A 23,412-nucleotide genomic window follows, 5' to 3' on the forward strand; every position below is an offset into this window, starting at 1 on the left:
GCATCTTTTTTCTCAGACTTTTTGAATAACCTCACTGTTGATTTTTTTTATTACACATTCTCACAATGTTTCCACCACTACAACTCCTTTCAATACAATCTCAAAGCTCAATTTATTATCATCTTCAAAAGGTTTATGAAAGGTAATATTCAACCCCAGACTTCCCAGATCCCAACTTGTTATCACTATTCAATCAGCATTTTACACAATGTGGAACTTGGATTGAGCAACTAAACCACTATAAATGAAAGGAAAAGTGTACTAATCGGTATATAGGTGATGTGATCATTTAGGGCAATACCCTGTATTTTCACATCACCACTACTAAACTGGCAGTGGGTTCTTGTTTCAGTCATGCACTCTGGTTCATTTTGTCCGGGCAGGGCCTTTCTGTGTGGAGTTTGCATGTTCTACCCGTGTTTGTGCGGGTTTACCTCCCACCACAAAAAACATGTATGTTAGATTAGTGCTCCTGTCAATGCCTCCTGACCAAGAGGCACTGGCTAAAACTGCTGGAGCAGTCCCCGGGAACCTGCAGCTGCCCACTGCTCTTATGTATAGGATGAGTGAAATGCAGAGAAGTTTAATTTCTCTGTGCATGTGTCACACGGTTGTGTGAGGTCCTTTTTTACCAGCTAAAAAAGGCATTTCCACTGTTAAAATACTTCAGTTCCACAGGATGGTTTCTTCAGTAATTTATTTAAAATCAAACCGGTTACTTCTGCACAGCAAAACATTTTTTTTTACTAAAAACAAAACTCTCCTCCAGCCAGTCACACCCATGATTCTCTTTCTTTGTCCTCCTTTCTGTCTGCACCTATTTTGCATCCACCTCTAACAAGCACATCATTCGATCCTGTGGCCAATCATGAGCTGTGGAGGCAGCGCGGTCCAGGCACTAACAGCTACTTCTCATAACCTTGATTCCCAGTCCAACAAACAATTAGGAAAACACAGCAAATCCACAAAACCATGCAAATAATAACTGTTAAAACATGCAACACATCTACTAATAAAACCAAATGCAAGATATACACACTGCCAAAACTCAAACTGGGCAATTAACCAAAACATGCAATGTTGGGATCAAAATGAAAAGCTACTTTAAGTCACACTCTGACACATACTCATAATTAAGTGAACGACAACGAAGACTATCGTTTTCTGCAACCATACTTCTATATTCATCAAAATCACTTCCTACTAAAGGGTAGCACTTTAAATTACATGCAGGGTGCCAATTAGAGCTGAAATAATTAGTTGACAGAATTGCAATTGTCAGCAATTTTACTTGAATATATTTTTATTTTGCAAAGCAATAATGACTAATTTACTGATTTTAGCTCTTCAAATAGGAAGATTTGTTGACTTTCCTCTCTAATTTGAAATTCCGAGAACAAAAATGTAGCGACGAGGGTGAATAATTAGGATGTAGGTCTATTTGTATTTTTTCAATTACTGGATACTTAATAATAATTTAACTGATAAAACAATTATGGGGTGCAATAATGTTACTTTGTTAGGAACCAAAATGCATGTGATACTTTATTCCAGTAATACATTTATTCACGTTTATTAAACAATATACAAGTTGTGGCTGAAATGGCACATATACTTCCTCCTGCCTTTAACTAAGTTCATTAATTCAACACAGGGAGGGAGGCATACTTCAGTACATGTAATGTAATGTAATCTTTATGAACACTTCCACACCCAGAACTGGAAGTAAATAGTTGAAGAAAACATCTCAATCCATAATTTAAAGCAGATAACAGGGATTCCTCTCTATAACAGCATTCTAGATCTGTTTTTACAAAGTTGAAGTTCAGACAAAGACTCATAATAGTTACATACAATCTTAAAGGTCCAATGTGTAGGAATTTCTCCAATCTAGCGTAGAAGAAGATTGGATTTTGAATACGTGTGGTCCTCCATGTTTCCTTCTTCATACTTGCCGGGGCCGTGAAGCTACGATACCCATCAGCAGCACCTGTGCGTTTATCATGTGACAGCGAAAACGCAACAGGCTACTCCGCCTTTAGCGTATGTCCTGTATGTCCCTTACCGGCTAACGTATTCCAAGATGACGCATGAATATGGAGCGTCTACCCCAGTTCATGCAAACGCAAATGTAAAATTTCAAGCCAGAAGGAATACTTGGAATTGATGGTGGTGGTAAATATATGAAAAAGGACAAGTTTGGTAATGGGCAACACAGATTTTGATAATGAACTACTAAAGATGTTACACACTGGACCTTTAAATCCGTATTTACATTTCAATCCTATCATGTAAACATCAATTGGTTTAAAAAATAATAACAATTCATACAGTAGATGTAAAAGGTGCCAACAACAGACCTTCAAGCAGGATTATTATTTGGTCTAGACAATATATCCATCACCTTCTCTGCTGTGTCCCTTTTTCTACTCCTTTGTAGTATTTGGACCAATTTTCTTGAAGCCTCCCGGCCATTCTTCTCCACCCAGATCTTTAGTAGTTCAAGTGTCGCTTCCTGAATATTACCAGGGTGGTTCATTTGACAAGCCTCAATAGCAGCATTTGGTATAGTGCTGCGCATCGCTACACCCTCCATATCCCTCCACCCAATCACTTCTGCAATGTCAGGCAGGTGAGGCTGGAGATCCACAACTGGAGCTTATGTGAACGACAGGAAAAGTGGTGATTAATACAACAAAGCACAAAACACATATCACAACTTTATTATATTTTAGTGAATGAAAAAAAACACACAGGCAGCTTCAAAAGAGCTATGTTTAAGTGTCATTAAAAAGTGTCACAATTACAACACCAATCTGGCCTGACTCCAGACAAATCACGGCTCACATCCGAGATCTGGTGTTGTGCTAATTCACAGCGGTTAAAAGAACAACCGAGCCAATCAGAGCTTTGTAGGCAGGTTTGTTCCATAGCAACAAAAAAACACTACATCCATGAAAAAGGCCAGAATAAAATTACATTAATGGTAAAAAGTGTAGATGACATTTGTTGTCAATTCGACTAACAGATCATTAACAACTGGGCAGAAATCGGCGTCGCTCTCAAATTGTCATGACCATTGTTAAGTTAACTGCTTCCTGCCACTGCAGCTAACATGTCAACTAAAAATGATGTTGGCACTCACTCACTCATTGGTTAGAAAAAAACTCAATAAAATACAACCCTCCCAAACAGAACATGACACAATATAATACTGAATAATGACGTAAAATGAAATGTAAATTCATTCTGGTTATCAATCAATCCGCTATTTCATCTAACAAGCTCAAAATATAGTGAAATAGCAACTAAAGCTCTAATATTGTAAAATAAAAATCAGCTTTTCTTACCTCTAAGAAACTGACTCTGCTCCTGAGAAACAGAAGTAGAATGAATGTTAGTAAATAAATTACAACTCCACAGTGATAAAATAACAAATTGCTTACACATACACAAGCTTTACAAATATGTCACACAACAATAGTAGTGATACAGCAAGCACACTAACATGGACACCAAAGGTTTCAGACTACCCACCAGCACCTCCTATAGAAAGGGGCAGCTATGCCGATAGAGGAGAGACAGAAAAGCATTCATCATTCATGATCAAAATCGCAATAATATCGTATCGTGACATAAGTATCGTGATGATATCGTATCGTGAGGCCTCTGGTGATTCCCACCCCTACAAAAGAGGTGAGATAAAACCGAACAAAGGCCAAACATCTTAAAGCAGGTCAGAGAGTTATAAATGGACTAAAAGAGATCACATTGGACTGGTGAAAAACTCACCTCAGGTCCATTAAAATCTGTCAGTTCGACTGGGTGTCGTCTCTTTCCTTATGTTGACAATTGATATAAAAAAAAAAACACAAACAAACAACAAAAAAATCAATAAATCTGAATATTTCTTGAATTGAATGTGAACTGAACCTCTGGTATTATTACTGTATTTTGCTATTCTACTGAGGGTAACATGATGTTTTAGTGCCCTCTGCTAGTCCCATTAAATATAGTTGCATAGTAGTAGAAATACTCACGGTCGCGTCTCCGCTTCCAAAGGCATGCAAGTCCAACAGCAAGTCCAATGACAAGCATCGAGACAATTATGCCTATTATTATCCCTACTTTATTATCCTCTGAAACACAAAGACACATTACATTTTTATCACAAACAAAATTACACCATTTCTGTTTATAAATTACATGGAAATATACTGATTGAAGCCACCATGATACAATAATGCTAACTAAACCATACCTTCATTTTTTTCATTGCAGACTGTGTCACTGTTGGCTGTACAGGCTACTTTGATGCCATCATCACATCTTGAACCAAAAGTAAAGCAAATGTGAGTGACAGTATTTAACATTATTATAACATAATTATTTTTTAAATTCTGTTGGCAGTCAATAAGACCAAGTTTTAAGAAGCTTTACATACATTTTTTAAGTTTACATATAGGAACAGAACTTACACTTTACAAGGGTTGCAGATTATACAGGGTTTTATGTTGCTGCTGCAATAGTGATTCTTTTTACATCGACACCTAGCGTTCCTGGCAGGGGTACAAGGTTCGTCCACCTCTAGATTGGCTAAAAGGACAGTAAACCACACAACAAACATTAGAGGGGCTGACAGACCTTCACCTTTCTTAAAACTGTATGTTTTCTTAAAAAAAAAAAAAATACTGTCTATTATACCATTGGGTTGGGAGCAGGATGTGCAGGGCTCACAGGACTCCTGGTAATTAGGGTGACTGCTGTATGTCTCTTTAGGACAGGTCTTGCATTTTCCAATTTGTAGATTCGCAGTGCAGTGCTCTTCCAGGTGCAGACCTGCAGTATGAGCCAGAGGCAGAAGGAAATGTTTTACTCAGTTTGGTCCATCCTATGATTTACACACCCACACAGGCAACCACATGCAAACATTTCTAAGAGTTAGTATTGTACCACCTTTTCTGGCAAAACACACACTAACAGTTTGAAATGGCCATATTTAACAATGGCCATATTTAACATGAAATGTTAAGATATTGATCTTAACATTTCATGTTATCGTTCTGCTGTGGCTAAAGGTTTTGCGTGACAAGCCTGTGTCCAACAACACAAAACTTGTGACTACTCACCACACAAACACATAGGCTATTGTGTTTATATTACAGTATATGTGTTTTTTTTATTTATATGAAAGCAGACGTGTACAAACATAGTTAGTGTAACACTGAACATGCAAAAGACATAAGTCTTCAGTTTTCCATTCATAATAGTTTTTAACATTGAGCGCTTAGTGTTCAACTGATTCTAAGAAATGTCATGATTGTGTGTGTGTGTGTGTGTGTGTGTGTGTGTGTGTGTGTGTCTGTGTGTGTGTGTGTGCGCGTGTGTCATTTGAACACAAAATTACATTTTGAGAAGAAATAACACTGTTTTGAAAGCAGTTTCATTTTGCACGGGATTTATTGATTTTAGCCTTTTTGTGTGAGTTTTTGAATGTTTTTAAAAAACTGAGAAAAATTGTAAAAGGAAGCTAAACTTGTAAATTGATTTTCATATTGCCATTAAGTTCACATGTAACCACCATGGACAGTATACAACAGGTTTCCACTGACTGACACTAACCAGAAGTCCAAATAATAAGAAGACACTTACCAGCACCACACAGACAACAGGTCCTCCCCTCATGGTCGTATGAGCCATCGATACAAGGATTGCTTCTGTTTCGCCCTGATGAAGAGGCACTGTAGACGACAGAAAACGAAAGTGAAAGTAAGTTTTACAACTATATTAGTTGAAATAAATAACCGATAACTACATTAAAAAAGAAATCGCACTAGCTCGTCGACGATTTGCTAACGGTTAGCTAGATTTTAGGCTACCTATCTAGAATTTTGAACTCAGGTGTTGTGACGAATTCTAACGTTAACGTTACCCATCGGGCGCTACTCTATTTGTTTCCCCATGTCAGCCCAAAACCTCTCAATTCATGCCGTCTAATGTGATACTTAACCTCAACCCAACCTTACCCCATACACCTTAACATTCCTCTCTAAGTAGCTAGCTATACATTTAGCGTTAACCTAAATTTAACGACCACGTAATCGGGGTACAGACTTTGACATAACACCATCATGGAGCCTAGCTAGCTCACAGACTTCATATCAGTGATCTATGTAACTTTACTTACGCCAGCACAAGGAGGGAGAGCAAGACCAAGGTGATAAACCACGCAGGACACCTGCTTGACTCGGCGGCAATCATGCTGATGTGATATAGCTTAACATCAGTCTATTTTAAGAAATGAACAAACTGCTAATGTTAAAGTTAGTTTACAGTAACCGCCCTACTGCGGAGGCGGGGATTCATGGTAGAGGTGATTCATGGGGAATTTCTTGCTTTCAGTTTCTGTCACCAATGTACCGTACAGTATGTCTAGTTTACAATATAGCCTGCTCATAAAACAAACATTCATATATTTTTGTAGGCTACTGTATGTTTCCAACTGTGTGTAACTTAAGTTTCCTCTCACCTTTCTCAGAAAACTGTAATCACAGACCAAACAGAAGGCCATTCATTCAGTTAGCCTAGCTGGTCATTTATAGTTACTGCAAATTTTATTTACCAATTGACAAACTAAATGGTGTTTTAAAGCCATCTCCATGCTAGGATGTCTGGGGGAGAAATGCTGAAGCCTTTATTATTTTTTTTGTCAGCCTAAAATAAATCAATTTTAAACCTATGAGTTTAAAAGCACTGCAATCAGCTAATAAAATACCCACCACGTGTGAGTTTCTAATTGCTGAATGTAAAATACTCAAATGTTGCTAAAACACACCTCGATGACCTCAATGGCTCTGGTTAAAAAGACTCACGCTCTCTCTATCTCTCTATAGAAGAATTCATTGTACAGTGAATGGAAAGCCAGTAACAACTATGGTTTGGAGATGCCTCCCTTATGCATGCTAAACTCAAATTGTTCCACTAGGTGGTGTTATTGCTCTTTGTTCATTATATGATGGCTGGAGGAGTTTGCTTCTAATTTCTTGTGGCATAGTCACATACAGTATATTCAAACAAAGTATTGTTTGAAACATTCAATACAGACAGTGGATTGTTTTACTTTTAAAAATGAACATATAGCCTATGGCAGATAAATGCAGTATACTGTAAGAGAATAAGTCAAATTGATTGAGAATTGAATTGCATCTGATTGTTGCAATCCACAGCACAAAGTACACACCAAGAAAACTACCCAACAATGATTTAGCTTATCTTACTGGATTATGTTTGTTAAGCATTCCTTTAAAACCATGGACATCATTTAATTGTGTTAACAAATACCCATGCTTTTGGGTTCCAGACAGATAAGAAAGGTGATTTGTGAAAGTAAAATGAAGTTTAAAACATGCAATTTTCGACCAGTTACTAACTCATAACTGTCTTTTTCTGTTTCTGCACAGGAAATCAGCAAAATAAAGATAACAAGAAGGTGATGCAGGTAAGCAAAGCACTGCACAGCTGGATACCTGCCACCCTGATTAAGTTCTGTATGAAAGTATACTTTCATAATACTAAACACATCAATATAATCCTAAACTCTGTCTTTGATTTATGAAGTTATTGTGGAGTGAATTGATGAAGCTCTTAATGTGCTAGACAACCAATTTTTTGTAGCAGGAAATCCTTTCTGTCTGTGCAACTAAGAAACTAATGCCTCAACCCCACCCCATACACCCCCACCCGTTCCCCCACGTCATATTTGTTTGATCTCTGCCAAGTGTAGTTAACAGCAAATTTATCTTTGAACAAAAGTGAAGAAAAAAAGAATTTGGCTGGGGAATAAGAACTTAACTTGGAGGAGAACTCCTGTGGGATTTGGTTGTTTTTGCAAGTGTATCACATTTCAGCCCTTTGTAGTCCCAGTGAGTCCCAGTGTCGGATTTGTACCAGTCTGCTGCCTGCTCATTTGGCCCATTTAGAGAGCAAAATTAACACACACACACAAACACACACACACACACACACACACACACACACACACACACACACACACACACACACACACACACACACACACACACACACACACACACACAGGTGTTGTAGAAAATGATGATTTTTTGCAAACTCTTTTTTTATTGGTGTTTTTAGCAGATTGTACAAGAGTTCAAGATTGTGATCGTACAAGTACGTTCAGCATTTCCTTATAGAACACAAAGGACAAGGGGTATGTGTGTACCAACACCTTGGCATAAAGGCTTTGGGTAAACCGCAGGACAGTAGTCGCACACAAGGCACTTAAGCATTAAGTTTGTACTTATACATAAGAAATACACACACACAGAACAACCCCCCTCCCGCCCCAGAATGTAAAATAAAATAACATCATCTTCCTGGTAAAATTGCTTTCAAGGGCTACGGTTCAAAGCAAGGTTGAAAGTTGACTTATTTATATAAATGCATACAAGGAAAAAGAGAGATACAAAGGGTGACAGTCAGATTACCTGAGGCACACTATGAATCGGCAGCTTCTCTATGTGAGTGAATTCATATTTTTAGCCACACAAGCAGCATGGCTCTAGGAATGGCAATGTCGGTCTTTCAGTCGGTCTACCACTTTGGTCCAGAATGAAATATCTCAACAACTACTGGATGGATGGCAATGAAATTTTGTAGAGATATTTTTGGTCTGCAGAGGATTAAGGCTAATTCATTTGGTGATTCCCTGACTTTTATTCTGGTGCCACTATGAGGTTGACTTTTGTGCCTTTTAAGTGAAATGTATCCACAGCTGTTCAACTAGGGCCATCATCAGGTCAAAATTATATCTTCTCAAAGTTTACGAACAAATATGTGCAAAACTAATACCATTTCCGTCCATATCAACTCAGATTAGCAAATGTTAGTATGCTAACATGCTAAACTAAGATGGTAAACAACATTATACCTGCTAATTAAACATTAGTTTAACATTGAGCACGTTAGCACTTGACATTAGCATTTAGCTCAAAGTACCACTGGTCCTGAGTACTTCCTCACAGCGCTGCTAGCATGACTGTGGAGTCTTCGTATTTTTGGAATGTATTTACGTAATATATTCTCAGAGTTGAAACAGTTAACATGTATTGAATAGCCAAACCTGTAAAGGAAGTAGGCGTACTGGATCGACGACAAAACAATGACAACCATTTTTTCACTATACCATTCATTCTTTTATCAAAGAAGTAACTGTTTCTAGGTGGGCGTTGAAAAAAAAGATACATATGGACATTATACAATTCAAATGTTGGAAGTAAATCTGATAGCCTCCTCCCTCCGCTGCTAGCTTCGAGGATAAATGGGTGGATGAGTTGGACATGGTCTTCTTGGCACAAACGCATGTATTTTGGTGCCTCAGTCTTTGTTTTGAGTGGGCTAATGCTTAATGTAATAACAGCATATACAACTGTAACCAGGCCACAATGAGAGCATGACTCTCTTCCACTCCGCTGTACTGCAACAAAACCAAATAGCTGCAAAACCACCAGCAGAGAAGTGCAGCTCGTAGATTTCAGCTCTGTGGAAGGACATTATCTTCCATGGCCAATGTGTTCCGCCTCCCATCGCCCCCAGGTCATATGCAGAATAAGGCAGAGTAATAGCTCCACTGAGATGGAGGGGAGAAAAATAAAATAGAATAAGAACAATGTTTTTGTTGTGAGGAGGAAGCTGCTGGAAGGGACCGTGTTGCAAAGCCTCCCCCAGGGACGAGAAGAAGAGGGAGGAGATGAGCCGGGGAGAAGCAGAAGGTAACAGCTCTTTTGTTTGGGTAAAAGAAACACCAGACAGAAAGAGACTTTACTCGTTGTCATTGCTTCTGCATGCTAAAGTTCATCAATGCTGTAATGCATTTTAGTGTGTTTCATAGATTTAGTTAAGTATAGTCACTGATGCACAGTTTTTTTGTGGAAATTGGGTCACCACAGGGGTAACTCAAAACTCAAAATAACAAGCAAAGCAATGAGTTTTTCCAGAAATGTCACTGCATACATGTCAGTGCCACGTATTGTACTAGCTGAAATATTCCCCCTAAAGTATTATGCATCTGTTAATTTAAAATCGCATGCATGTTGTGGAAGACAGCTTCATATTTAATGTTTACTTTTTGAGGTTGAGCTTCTTCTTTAACTTGAGATGTAGCACTTCTTTAAAGAGCCAAAGCTTTTAGGCCTGAAGGTAGTAATCATAGTCCATGAATGCCTTGAGAGTGAATATGAAAACTATATTTCCAAAGGGACTGGCTTTGCTCTTTCAATTCAGAGTAGCTATACTGCTGCGACTTTGACATTTAAACATAACCACCGGGACAGTTTTTCTTTTTTTGTGGCTTTCAGTGAATATTTAAAACATTCACCTTAAAAAGACCCAGACTGATGAGGTTTCTCCGCATTCAGTGCTCATGTTCAGAAGCTGAAACCGTGGTATTGGATAATGCAAGAAGGGATAACTTTATTTGGGATATGTTGAATGTATTAAGAGTGAGAGAGGAAATAACTAATGTGTGGCAAAATGTATCTATTGCTAACTGCTTGTCTGCCTTGTAACCTGTGTACAGTATAGAAGAACTGGGACTGAAGGGCTGACAAACCTGATGCTTCTTCACACACAGAACAGGAAGAGAGTCATGCTGCTCTTCAGCTACAGGAAATAACCTCTGTGCTGATGACGCAGGTCTCAGGGGAATGTTCAGCAAGTTCTGTAGGTCTGAAGCATACTGTACGCTCTGTAACTGCATGAGTGTACACACACACACACACACACACACACACACTCTCACATACTCAGCCACATATTTCTTTGAGTGCTGTTTTGTAGGTTTGGGTTCATCACTAAATTGTCAAAAGCAGCTACAATATCTCACTGTCTTTCTCTCCCTCAGCACCAGCTTACACACATGCACACAAACTAGATTAAAAGACGTAAATCTGTAAAGCTGCCACTAGACGATATGTCTGTGCAAAGAGATTTCCCCCCCGCAACACGTACAGCGGTCTGCCTAATTAGAGCTGAGCACATCTGTGGGCAAGGGAGTCTGCCTCTGCACATGGAGGGGGGATTTGGCCGAGAGCATTCATTCACTGGGCTGTCTGGTGGGGAAGACAATGGAGAGGAGTGCCGATTGGATGTCTTGTTCCAAACTGTGCCGAGCGCTTTTCCCCAGCACAGAGGAAAGAGAAGAATAATGCCAGTTGAATGTCCCATAGAGATGGATTTATTGAGACTATTGGTATTGGAAAATCCGGTTAGGGACTTAATCAAAACAGAGCGGCAGCAGGGAGAGACTGAGCTGAGCCGGTAGACCAGGCAAAACTGATTCCAGCCCTGCCTCTCCTGTCCTTTACCTGTCCTCCGGGTAGGTCCACTGCAGTCGTTTGTCCTTTGTCTAAACCGTTACATGAAAGGACGTCTGTCCTCTAGGACAACCCCTCGCTCATTTGTGAGTCTGCCCTCATGCAGAATATGTGAATGCTTTATATGTCTGTGGTCCTCCTAGTCTCTTAACCTAGCGTAAACCGTTGCTGTGATCTACATTTCCAACCCGGGGTACTTGTAGGCAGAGGTGGGTAGTAACGAGTTACATTTACTCCGTTACATTTACTCCATTACAATTACTTGAGTACGTTTTTGAAAAAATTATACTTCTAAGAGTAGTTTTTAATCACTATACTTTTTACTTTTACTTGAGTAGATTTGTTAAGAAGAAACTGTACTCTTACTCCGCTACATTAGGCTACAATGAGCTCGGTACTTTTCTTTTTACCTCTTTGGTATTCTACGCGTCATTGTTTTTATCCCCCCACCCCCGCGTATGCCTCATTTTAATGTTTTATTTTGACAGAGAGAGAGAGACTTCGGCTAAAGGCTCTACCACGTGACTGTGTTTCACCAATCAAACGTAGTTGTGCAGTCTCGTCATGTGACCATACTCAATCTCAGCGGCGGGACGGGTTAGCTTTACAGTCGTAGCAAAACAAAAATGTCAGAATCAACCGTCGGCAGACCCAGACGAGGAGGAACACCCCTGGCCTCATATTGAAAGCATGTTTACCTTAGTAAAAGTGTGAAACAGCAGCTACATTACCTTGTTCTAGTTCTGCCTGCAGAGCCTGGTAAAAAAGTATAAAGGTTTGGAAATTTGTGTTACTCGTGCTTATTTATTTTTTATTTATTATTATTTTATTGATTTTATTAAGTACTTGAATTTACCTGGATTATTTTAATTTAAGTTATTTTGTAATTAATTAATTTTAATTGATTTTATTGATTGGATGAACTATAATTTGCCTAAAGATGATTATTTTGTATTTTTGTCTGTCTGATTGAATGCTTGTGTTAAAAAATAAATCAGAAGTTACTCAACAGTTACTCAGTACTTGAGTAGTTTTTTCACCAAGTACTTTTTTACTCTTACTCAAGTAATTATTTGGATGACTACTTTTTACTTTTACTTGAGTTATATTATTCTGAAGTAACAGTACTTTTACTTGAGTACAATTTTTGGCTACTCTACCCACCTCTGCTTGTAGCGTACTGCTGCAGTTGTCAGGGGATCCACAGCACTGTGGAGCTAGGTCTGGCATGCAAGACTAGGGGATATGTGGTAATATGGAGAAGCGCAATTAATTTGAAAAAAATACTAATTACCATTTGTTTAAAAATATATTTACACACCTGGAGTCAACTGTAACACACAATTGAGTGTGTGAAAACTAAGAAAGCAAGCGATGCAAAGAAGTTGAAACTGTTAACTAAAAGTCAATAGTAAGTAATGAATAAACGGGTGAAGTCATTAGCTGAAAGTAATGAATAAAATGTTGAAATATTTGCTAAAAGTAATAGATATGAGGCTGAATCATCCAGCTATTGCTTCTTTTTTTGGGGGGGGGTTCCCTTTATTATAGAGTGACTTTATTACTGGGTGAGCTAGAGGCCACTAGCTAGGGCACTGCAGGGCATAGCACGGTGTAGCAGGATGTAGCAGGGCATAGCAGGGTGTAGCAGGACGTAGCAGGGCACTGCAGGGTGTAGCAGGACGTAGCAGGGCACTGCAGGGCATAGCAAGGTGTAACAGGACGTAGCAGGGCACTGCAGGGTGTAGCAGGACGTAGCAGGGCACTGCAGGGCATAGCAAGGTGTAGCAGGACGTAGCAGGGCACTGCAGGGTGTAGCAGGACGTAGCAGGGCATAGCAGGGTGTAGCAGGACGTAGCAGGGCACTGCAGGGTGTAGCAGGACATAGCAGGGCATAGCAGGGTGTAGCAGGACATAGCAGGGCACTGCAGGGCATAGCAGGGTGTAGCAGGACGTAGCAGGGCACTGCAGGGCATAGCAGGGTGTAGCAGGACGTAGCAGGGCACAGCAGGACGTAGCAGGGCATAGCAGGGTGTGGAGTCAATAACAGGATACATGCAGAATAAAAAAGTAGTATCTCTTAATGATAAGAAACCCCTTATAAATTAATATTACATTTTTATTCTTTCCCATCACCTAATGTTCTCCAAATTTCAAATCTTTTTGAGATTTGATCATTTTTTAACATAATGAACCGATGAATCTCGTGTAACATATTCACTTCAGGGAAATTAATCCACTTTTCTGAGAACACAGCAACATTTTACATGAAACTTTTCTCCTTCACCCACACATGATTACACATAAATGTGTAATCAAACACACATGAACACACATAGCTATCACCTCCCACCCACCTGCCTGGAAAATATTAACCTTTTCATCTCATGTCACCTTTTCATCTAACTTCATGCATCATGCTCCCATGCCTGCAGACACATGCCACACTGCACACATGCACATTATGAACTAGTGTAAGCACACATAGATTCATACACACGAACATGCAGACACACAAGTGGCTGCAGATATCTCAGTGGAGCTTGAGAGAATTCAGGGAGTGGAGAGTCATTTGGTTAAAGAGGACCAAACTGCAGGAAACGAGAATCATTGACCCTCCCTTGTGACCGAATTTACAATCTGTGCCTGAAATCAGTTGGAGGAAGAAAGAAAACTGGAGAAAGTTAGCTGGAGAAGGAAATGTTTGAGCTTCTATAAATAGAAGGCCCATGTTTGAAATGATTCTGAAAGGCATGCAGTCATTTATTATTGAGCTCATATTGCTCCATGTTTATCACATAGAATGAGTCAAAGAAACTTATAAACCTTGCATGCCTCTTTGGAATCTAGATTTATTTTCTGACAATAGCAGATTTCAAACTAGTGATAGGCCACACTGTGGATTTATGAAAGACATTAAAAAGTGTTTTAGGTAAATAAGATTTACACGTTTTAGTGCAGCATGCATTTTTGAAATAATACAAATTAACAGAATGTGATGCAGCATCAGCATTCAACTAAATAAAGGGACACAGAACTGAAGCCTTGAACTAGTAGATCAGATACTGCATTTGACAAAAAGTTGCTGTATCCCTGTAAATCATAAATCTGTTTAGCTCCTCAAATGCAATAGCAAGCAATCTAATTATCTTACATTGGCACCTATGTGCCATCTGCATTGTGTGCTGTTTGATTTGACTGTCCTCAGACAAAAGGGGATTTAAATACTCTGTTAACCTTTTTATTTAAGATTTTTAGCTCAACCAACAATGATGATGGTAGGCTGCGTTTGAGTGCAAGGCATTAATGAAAACAAACAGTATATTGTGAGCATTATGAGGAGAAGGCTTTTGCATTGAAGAAGGTGCACGGGGCCTCATTCATAATTCAGAGGCGTCGCAGCGATATGAGAGAGGGGAACGCATCTGTCTGCATTACACCAGTGTTGCCTCTGCGTTGCATCACCCTCCCGGGTGGTTCGTTTTTCGAGAGTTTAATACGCTCCCTATCAGTTGCGCTCTGGCTGTGGCTAATTTCAGCCTCAGATAAGAGCCTTTATTTGTCACCCTGCTCCTTTGCCCCATCACACAGCCTACTAGTGCGTTCTCTGTCTGAAATCTTTAAAGGAGTGCTGACTGGATGAGCTGCTGTTTGTCTATATGTTACTTGTGACTGTTCAGTGTGCAGCATCACAAGTAGGCCTAAGGATGTTATGAACCCTTAATGCTAACTGGAAACCCATCCCCCCCACACATGTATAGCCGTCTCCCCACACAAAGAGAGGCGCATGTGCCTTATTACACACACACACACACACACACACACACACACACACACACACACACACACACACACACACACACACACACACACACACACACACACACACACACACACACACAGCGGGCTGCTGGTCTGTCTGACCTAGTTTATTTCTGTAGGCTGCTCTAATGGAGAGAGCGAGCGTGGTGTATTATCTGACTGCATCTGATTTGCATTTCTGCCCTGTCACTGGCAGATGGCACCAGAGGTCGAGAGCAGAGCTTTTTGGAGGCCCTGTAACACACAACACAAACAGTACTGCACATACACAACACACACACACAAACAAACACATGCACAGACGCTTCACACATATAGCATCTTCAATGCTCCGAAAAGCTGACTTACATACCAAATGCACTTTATATCAAGTAAAAATAAGGATGTTTTATGTAATAAAGACGTGCAGGTGCATGCTGTACATATAGTACAGAGGGGCGGAGAGTGTGGTGCTTTGAACTGTAGCGTTTGGTTTACACCCTCTGCTCCTGCGCTATTCATGCTTAATAGGAAGGAAGTGATGAATCACACTCACTTATTTGTGGTAGTGGTGAGTGTTCAAGTACAGATAGGGCCTCTCTTTCACACACACACACACACACACACCCTCACATGCACATACTCAATCTCTCTCTCTCTCTCTCTCTCTCTCTCTCTCTCTCTCTCTCTCTCGAAATCACAGAGGAAGTAAACAGACATGAAACCTCAGCACTTTGTCATTTTCTATCTGATGGAAGTCTCTGTCATGGTTGAAATCATTCAGAAATAATGTGATATTGGGTTAATTGTGATGATATGGGGGTGCCTGGGTAGCTCACCTGGTAGAGCGTGCGCCCCATGTACAGAGGCTTTGTCCTTTCTGCAGTGGCCGCGGGTTTAATTCCGACCTGCGACCCTTTGCTGCATGTCATTTCTACTCTCTCTCCCCCTTTCAAGTCTAAGCTCTCCTGTCAAATAAATGCCAAAATAATTATCTTTAGAAAAAGTGATGATATGAAATGGCATGTTTACGTCTCCTGTATTGCATCAGGATGTTTAAGACATCACAGAGATGAGAGCCGATAGTGTGCAGCTTGTCTTGTGTCTGATGCTCTTTATTCAATCTGATCAAATCTGGCTTTGTGTGTTGCAGGATGAATACACGGTGGCTATTAGGTATGTACTCTTGTCGTGATTTATCTGACTTGTGCTGCGCACACAGAAATGAGTGGCAATGTCACAGGTGGCGTGTGTGAGTGTGTGTGCTATAGGCCTATGTACGTGGATGCACTGACATTTATTTTAATATGTCAGCGGTTTATAACGTCTCGACTACAGGAGCTTGTTGCATGTTTTCATGTCATGCGTGAGATGTCAAAAATGAAAATTTGCACTTGGTAGAATGTAGGTATACAAGCACACATGCGCAGACACACATACTGTATTTGCGCACACACAAGCAATCCGTTTTTATTTGGAGACAGGAAACATCAGGGTGTGCTCTCGCTCTCTTTACCTCGTTCTCTCTCTCTTTTTTTACACACACACACACAGTCACACACGTGTAACCGTTATTTAAGGGTGTGGGGACATTTTCCATGTGGTTTGAGTGGTTAAGCTTTGCAATTGTAAAGTGTAAAAAAACTCCTCTACGTAAAGACACAAATGGCTAAAGTGGAGTGGGGGTAAGACCAATTAGATTGAGGCTCATTTAAGTGTTGGGCAAAAACTGGCAAAGAAAAAACACAGCCTTGTCTAGCCAGAAAATATCTTTTCTATGAGCTTTGGTGCTCCAGATGCTGACTGAGATATAATGACATTGTTATAATTTATTCTCAGAGTTCAAAATCAAGAGCTTAGTTCAAACAGAATGCTACTTGTGCTTGAAAATCCCCCCCCCACCCCTTCCTTCTTTCGTCTTCTGCTTTCATAATTTTCTTTGACATGGCCATCTCCTCTCTGACTCATCCTTTAGGTCTCAAGTGTATTGTGGTGAACCGCCACCGAATTCACTCAATTTTAATATCCTTTTTCTCTCCTGTATCCCACTTTCTCCCTCTTTCCATTTCTGTTTGCTCTGCGCCTGTTTCTCTTTAGCAAATGTTAAGTTCTGGTTCATTGTGAATTGCTTTAAATAATGCGCTAGCTGTTTTAAAAGAAAATAGTGTGAATTAGACAGAGTATGTCAATCTTGTGAGCTGAAATAGTATTTGGACAGAAATGCCAGACAGGGGTAGAATTGGGTTCTTTCTGCATTCACTGTGGCCTTTGGGTTTTTATAAGTGATAGAGAGGACTAGTCATTAACTCACAGGGAACTAATTGTGTGGTTGGTGCTCCAGTTTAAAAGAGCAAAACTGTGTGTGTGTGTGTGTGTGTGTGTGTGTGTGTGTGTGTGTGTGTGTGTGTGTGTGTGTGTGTGTGTGTGTGTGTGTGTGTGTGTGTGTGTGTGTGTGTGTGTGTGTGTGTGTGTGTGTGTGTGTGTGTGTTACGACAGCTGCTTTAATACAGGTTATAAGGTCCACAAGGTCAGCAGCAGAGGAGTTCAGCATCTTTTGGACTTTTCTCTGTGATCCTGCTTAAATCTTTCAATAATTCACACACGCTTTTGTGCCCTTTATTTTGACAACATCACTGCAGTGTCATCCTCACTTCTGTTCTCTGTGACGGTGTCAGGGATGGCAGTTTTGTGTGCTGTCTCTTCACACCAGCAATTGTGTCAGTTTTACCTCAAAACCTGTTAGCTACGCAACAGTTTGGGCTTTTTGTGTCTTCCTTAATAGCCTGAAATGGATGCAAGTGGAACGGGCATAAGCCTGCGTGTTTATCTTTTATTGTCTACGGCTGTGAGCGTATGCTATGGGTGCCCTTGTGTATGTGTTTCGGGATGCTGTGGGTGGGTACAGTCCACATGCTATGGATGTGGATAACGTGTGTGTGTGTGTGCTCACTGTGTGTTCTCATTTGATGGCTGCTTGCTATCAGTGTTTGTTTGGGGTTAAAAGCCCCTGTCTCTGAGGGTGTTAGCGGGGGTCATCTAAACCGGATCTGCAACAGAATCGCTTGAGAGGCAGAAGCATAATCTGTAGCTGGCTTTGTGCTCCCAGATTAAAGTGATGATGTTTTAAACCTTTCTCACGGCCGCAATATGCCTTTGCTTTCCTCCCTGCTACTCAGTATGTGTGTGTGACAGCCGATCCACACGGCCGGGTTCAAGAAAAGGACAACTTCCTTGCTATTTATGAAATGGGGAGCTTTAGCACATTATCTGAGGCGACGCACGCATGTTCAATTCATCATTTAATTTGCCATCAGCGTGGTGTAGCTATAGCGTATCTTCTCCAGTGTTTGAGGGGAAACAGCTGCTAATCCTAATCCCCCCGTCTCCCCCCACGGGATTCTGTCAAATCACAGGCCCTTTAAAAAGCTCTGGCTGGCTGGTTCCAGGGCTGGTTGAGTGGCTGGCTGACTGGCAGGCTCTAAATGGGAGGATGGACTGCGCTTACCCACTCCCATGACTGACATCCACTAGGCCTATGGATGTCACATATGTCACTTGTTTGTACAAGTATTGTACACCAGAAATTTCCATTGCACACTTGCCCACTGCTTCGTCCAATACGGTGAAAATAGGTAGGAAGGTTTAAATAAATTCATACCATACTGTCAAATAGATCACAAAAAGACCTTTTGGTTTTGGATGTAGGTTTACTCACCCCAAGTTGGATATTTTCATCTAAAAGGAAACTGACATACTATCTGGGCAACTGTAGCTCAGCCGGTCCAGTGTGTGGACCATTGGTTGCTGGTATAAACCTTTTCTTTTCCTCTCCACATGTTTAAAAGAATAGTTTGACATTTCCAGGCAACCACTGGAAAAGTTGGAAAGGCGAAGAAATAGTCAGGCACATAACCCCCCTTAAAACCACAAATTTCCGTTTTTACACTTTGTTTCTTTTGTACGGATTAATAAACAAGATTTTTATCATGTCGGGGACCTTTTTGAAGGTGTTGATAGGTGTTTGTGTTTACCTTGGGACAGAGCCAGGCTAGCTGTCTCCCCCTGCTTACAGTCTTTATTCTAAGCTAAGCTAACCATCTCCTGGCTGTAGCTTCATTTTTAACCCGACAGATATGAGAGTGGTATTGACCGTCTCATCGAACTCTTGGCAAGAAAGTGAATATATTTCTCCAAATGTCATTATTATTAAAATGCCATCAACCATCATCTTGTAATTGCAAATAAATTGTGGCCACAGTGGCCGCTCAGCAATTGTTACATAAGTCAGGTTTCCATCCAAAAGTAGCACAAATTTTAACCAAATTTCTAGAAAATCTGCTGAAGAAAATTCGAATGAATGTGTGTTTCTATCCCGCTATCGTTGTGTCAACAATAGGAGTTGAGCGCATTGATATAAACAGCTGGTACTAATTCTCCAGCTAAATGGAAAATCATGTAGAAAACTTGATGGAAATATGGTTTTAGGTTTGTTTCATTTGAGGAGCATTACAGTCTCCTCATAACTCCATGTTTTCTTCTGTCTTTTTAGTGGAGCCGAAGATTCAGTGGATGTTTTTATTTATCTGCTAAGTCTGTTTCCATTGCACTTTATCGTATTTTGTTTTTTATCGTTACACAAACTTTTCAACCTCAGCTAAGCATACTTTTTTTTTTTTTTGCGATATTTGGACTTTTTCCAAATTGAAAATGAGCATAAAAACTGGCAGATAGAAATGCATAGGCTCACTTTAAACCACGGGTAAACCAGAAATGCAGAAAGTTGCAGACCGGTGTCTGGATGCATCATTGGCTGAAGATGACTGTTTGAGAGTCACTGTATTGTTAAAAATTAAAAATGAACCCAAACTTGAGTGTTTCCAGATTTTGGATCCCTTATTCTGACTATTTCCTCCACAAACTCTCAGGATGTACAGTAAAGGCTTGTTTTTGTATGCATCTCATGAACTGTAAAACCCTGAAGCAATTCCTCTTCTCTGAAATTCTGCAGGTCTGCAGTACCATTTCTAACTTTCACTCTCCAGCACAAACACTAGTATCGGTCTTGTCCATCAGCCGCTCTCACATCAGTCATTTCAGATAATGACTCTCAGCTGGGAGAGACAGAGAGCGGAGGCTGATCAGCCGAACACGCTTGCGTCTCCCTCCCTTGTTCTTGGTATGTAAGGATGAGATGGGGATGGAGTGCGCGGTTAACTATCAGTCATCAGCGTGAGGATTAGGGACTGTCATCAGCAGCCATATGCCTCATATTACCCTCGTGGTGACACTAGATGGAGAGAGGGAAGAGAGCGAGGAGGAGTAGGAGGAGGCTCGGGGGAAGGATTACACCCGCTCTAAGATTTCAGGGTAAAAGTCAGGTAGGGATCCGAGCCTGTCAAAGTAAAGTTTCATAAATGCACAGGCTCTGGTGTATGAACATACATTTTCAAATATGCACACATAAAGCACAGCAAAGCCCTGCAGCAGGAGCACTTTTCACTACGGGGTTCCCTAAACACAATGCAAGTTCCTGTTGTAGAAATGTGAGTGTGCATGTATGCTGAGCTGGCTGTATGTATGCAGAGCTCTATGGTAAAGGTTCTGTACACGTTGTTTTGCGTCTGGCTATGCATGTTGAGTGTTATTCAGTACAATGGAAACACATGCTCTTCATTGATCACATAGAATAAGCACTTTGTGTGTGTGTGTGTGTGTGTGTGTGTGTGTGTGTGTGTGTGTGTGTGTGTGTGTGTGTGTGTGTGCGTGCGCGCGCGCATGTGTTGAAGAAGAGGAGGGGTCAAAGGCGACAGCAATACAGTAAGTATTTCCATGTGCTGTGTGTGCTTCCATAAACACACACAGACTGTCAAGCATGTTGGCATATCTATGTCAACAAACGCACACACACACACACACACACACAGAGCTGGTGTGACTCATTAGTTGACTCAGGTCTTGACAGTAAAAATAACATCTGAAAAACATTTACCGTATATTCGTTAACAGCACGTCCAACTCATGACGAGAAGCACTTTAATGGATCTCCATCAAATGCACCTTGCCAGCTAGATTAACTCTGTGCTACTTCATGCACACGTACAGCTACATGTTTCCAAACATCTCCTTCTTCTTCCCAATTCCACTTCCTCATTCACCATAGTTCCTGTGGCTGTCGTCGGGCTATTTTGGTGCATTCACACAAAAAGAGAAACCACGTAGAGGATTCGCTGAAAGATGGAGCAAGTTCACAGCATAGAAAATAATGCCACTTTTAAGAGCTAAAATGTTATACAAGGATAATGTAGTGATAATATCTAATAATGTATTCTCATTAGTGTTCTACTCAGATTTTTGTTGCTGGTGGATGCTACTTTCAAAGGCATATTATGCCTGCAATCCACAATGAGTCTTTTCCTGCTGTTGAAGGTCGACCAAAAATAGATTAATCAGGATTCTTGCATAAAAACAAAAATTCCCAAAAATACGTTTAATAATATTTATTTAAAAAAAAGAAGTTTGTACATCTGTGGATGTCAGTGGTTGCATGATAAGATTGAATCCATATTAATCAGAGTGATTTGTGTCATGAATATAATGTTAATGTAAATGCGTGTCATCTCATAACCAAAATACTCCCATTTTAGCATCATTATACTGGCATGCTGCAAGACCGATTGAGCGTGCTTGCTAGTTTTCCTCAGACCACCATGAAAAGGGAAGGAGAGGCAAAGAGGCACTTAGCATGTAAAAAGACCATATGTGTGAGCATGAGTGTGGGCACAGAGAGATGATATGCCTGTGGTCCCGCCTGGGCTTATGTGAGTCTGTGGGAGGCAGAGTATGACTTTGTTCATACTGTAGTATATTTATTTGTGTGTGTGTGTGTGTGTGTGTGTGTGTGTGTGAGATGGTCTACACATGTGGGTGTGTGCACTTTTTCCACAGGCTGTCACTCGTGCTGCTGCTGAGTCTTTGGTAACTTAGACTGCCTGTGTAAGAGTGAGTGAGTGTGTGTGTGTGTGTGTGTGTTTAAGCTTTTGTTTAATTTCTACTTCCTGTTTTATTCTTGGCCTAATCCAAACGCAACACAGCTGTGCAGTCAGCCAGAGAAAGAGGGCTTGGGGGATGGGTTGCCAGGTCCTGGTGAGTGCAGCCATGCTCTACAACTGCTACCAACAGATGGAAGGGAAATGGGGTTACCAGCTTGGGCTTATCTTCTCTTTGTAGGCCAGACTGACCCCCACACACTCCTCTACCCCCTCATTTTGTCATCATACTATGCTTAAATCTCTATATTTTGCCAGAAAAAAAAAAAACATAACAAAAGATGATTGACCGTTATACATGACAAATGCTCATGTCAATATTATGAGATACTAAATAACAATTATGAGCCACTAAATCAGAACCAAACAACCACCACCCACAAAACTCCCAGCCGGGCCAGCTACAGTCAGTCACAATAGCTTCTAAAGATTCTCTTTACTGTTCTGTTTACTCCCCTCTGGCGTTTCATGCAATGAAATAGTTAATGAAGAGGGAAAATAAAGCACTGTCGCCAACGGGACAATAAGTTCACAGTTTTTTCAAAAGATGCATTTGCACCACTGACTCCTGTCTCAATACTGTCAGCAAACCAAACCTATTCTTAATGCCATTTTCAGAAGGAACAGTCATCAAGACATCAGCACAGCAAAAAAAAAAACCATTTGTCTATCAGATTGTAGATGAAACATGAATACAATTCCATATCATTTGTTCAGTTTCTTTTTACGTCACACCCTAAAACAGTGTATCTTTATTTAGCTGGATGTATAATATCTGACCCACATAATGGAGAAAAATTCTGATTTAAATATACAAAAGTAAATATTCCTCCAAAACTCCTGTTCCTCCATTTTTGTCTCATCTTCAAGAGAGCTGGTTGATGCAGAAAAATCAACAGAGGAGCCGGTGGTCAGAGACGTACAAATGACGCAGCGTATTGATTAGATTAATATTTCAGATGCTGCTGTGTCGGTGTTTATGTATGTGATGAGGAGGGCAATCAAAAGCTTAAAATGTGGACTCTCGGGCTCAAACGCTCTACTGAAGTCAGCCCTCTTCAGTCTCGCCTGCCTGTGGAGAGCTGAGGCATCCCTCAACCCAGCACAGCACATTCATTAATAATCTACCAGAGTCTCTTCCTCCTTCTCAGCTCAGCCAATTACAGTCGGGGCCC

The 23,412-nt window shown here is 40.5% G+C and overlaps 1 protein-coding gene and 1 long non-coding RNA gene across 3 annotated transcripts; one reads left to right on the forward strand and one right to left on the reverse strand.

Moving 5' to 3' along the window:
* Nucleotides 1-1,532: 1,532 nt before the first annotated feature.
* On the reverse strand, nucleotides 1,533-6,366 carry fas (Fas cell surface death receptor). Its single transcript, XM_039783205.1, has 9 exons — nucleotides 6,188-6,366; nucleotides 5,653-5,741; nucleotides 4,705-4,839; nucleotides 4,479-4,596; nucleotides 4,262-4,329; nucleotides 4,041-4,139; nucleotides 3,793-3,839; nucleotides 3,351-3,372; nucleotides 1,533-2,658 (listed from the first exon to the last, which is right to left on the reverse strand). The coding sequence occupies exons 1-9, from the start codon at nucleotides 6,259-6,261 to the stop codon at nucleotides 2,363-2,365; spliced, it is 948 nt and encodes a 315-aa protein (XP_039639139.1). The 5' UTR covers nucleotides 6,262-6,366; the 3' UTR covers nucleotides 1,533-2,362.
* On the forward strand, nucleotides 5,672-11,639 carry LOC120547672. 2 transcript variants are annotated; one of them, XR_005637098.1, is made up of 4 exons: nucleotides 5,672-5,769; nucleotides 7,461-7,498; nucleotides 9,705-9,788; nucleotides 10,595-11,639. It is a non-coding gene; the product is annotated as an uncharacterized LOC120547672 (long non-coding RNA). The 2 variants fall into 2 exon arrangements; XR_005637099.1 differs by having other exon boundaries at nucleotides 5,679-5,769; nucleotides 9,702-9,788.
* The last annotated feature ends 11,773 nt before the right edge of the window (nucleotides 11,640-23,412 follow it).

The sequence above is a fragment of the Perca fluviatilis genome, chromosome 19 (assembly GCF_010015445.1).
Source record: "Perca fluviatilis chromosome 19, GENO_Pfluv_1.0, whole genome shotgun sequence".
NCBI lineage: Eukaryota > Metazoa > Chordata > Actinopteri > Perciformes > Percidae > Perca > Perca fluviatilis.

Coding starts and splice junctions, on each gene's coding strand:
- fas (XM_039783205.1), bottom strand. CDS start 6,261: ATGATTGCCGCCGAGTCAAGCAGGTGTCCTGCGTGGTTTATCACCTTG. Junction 5,742..6,187: donor CTCTCCCTCCTTGTGCTGGC/GTAAGTAAAGTT, acceptor TGTCGTCTACAG/TGCCTCTTCATCAGGGCGAA. Junction 3,373..3,792: donor CAGATTTTAATGGACCTGAG/GTGAGTTTTTCA, acceptor TCTGTTTCTCAG/GAGCAGAGTCAGTTTCTTAG.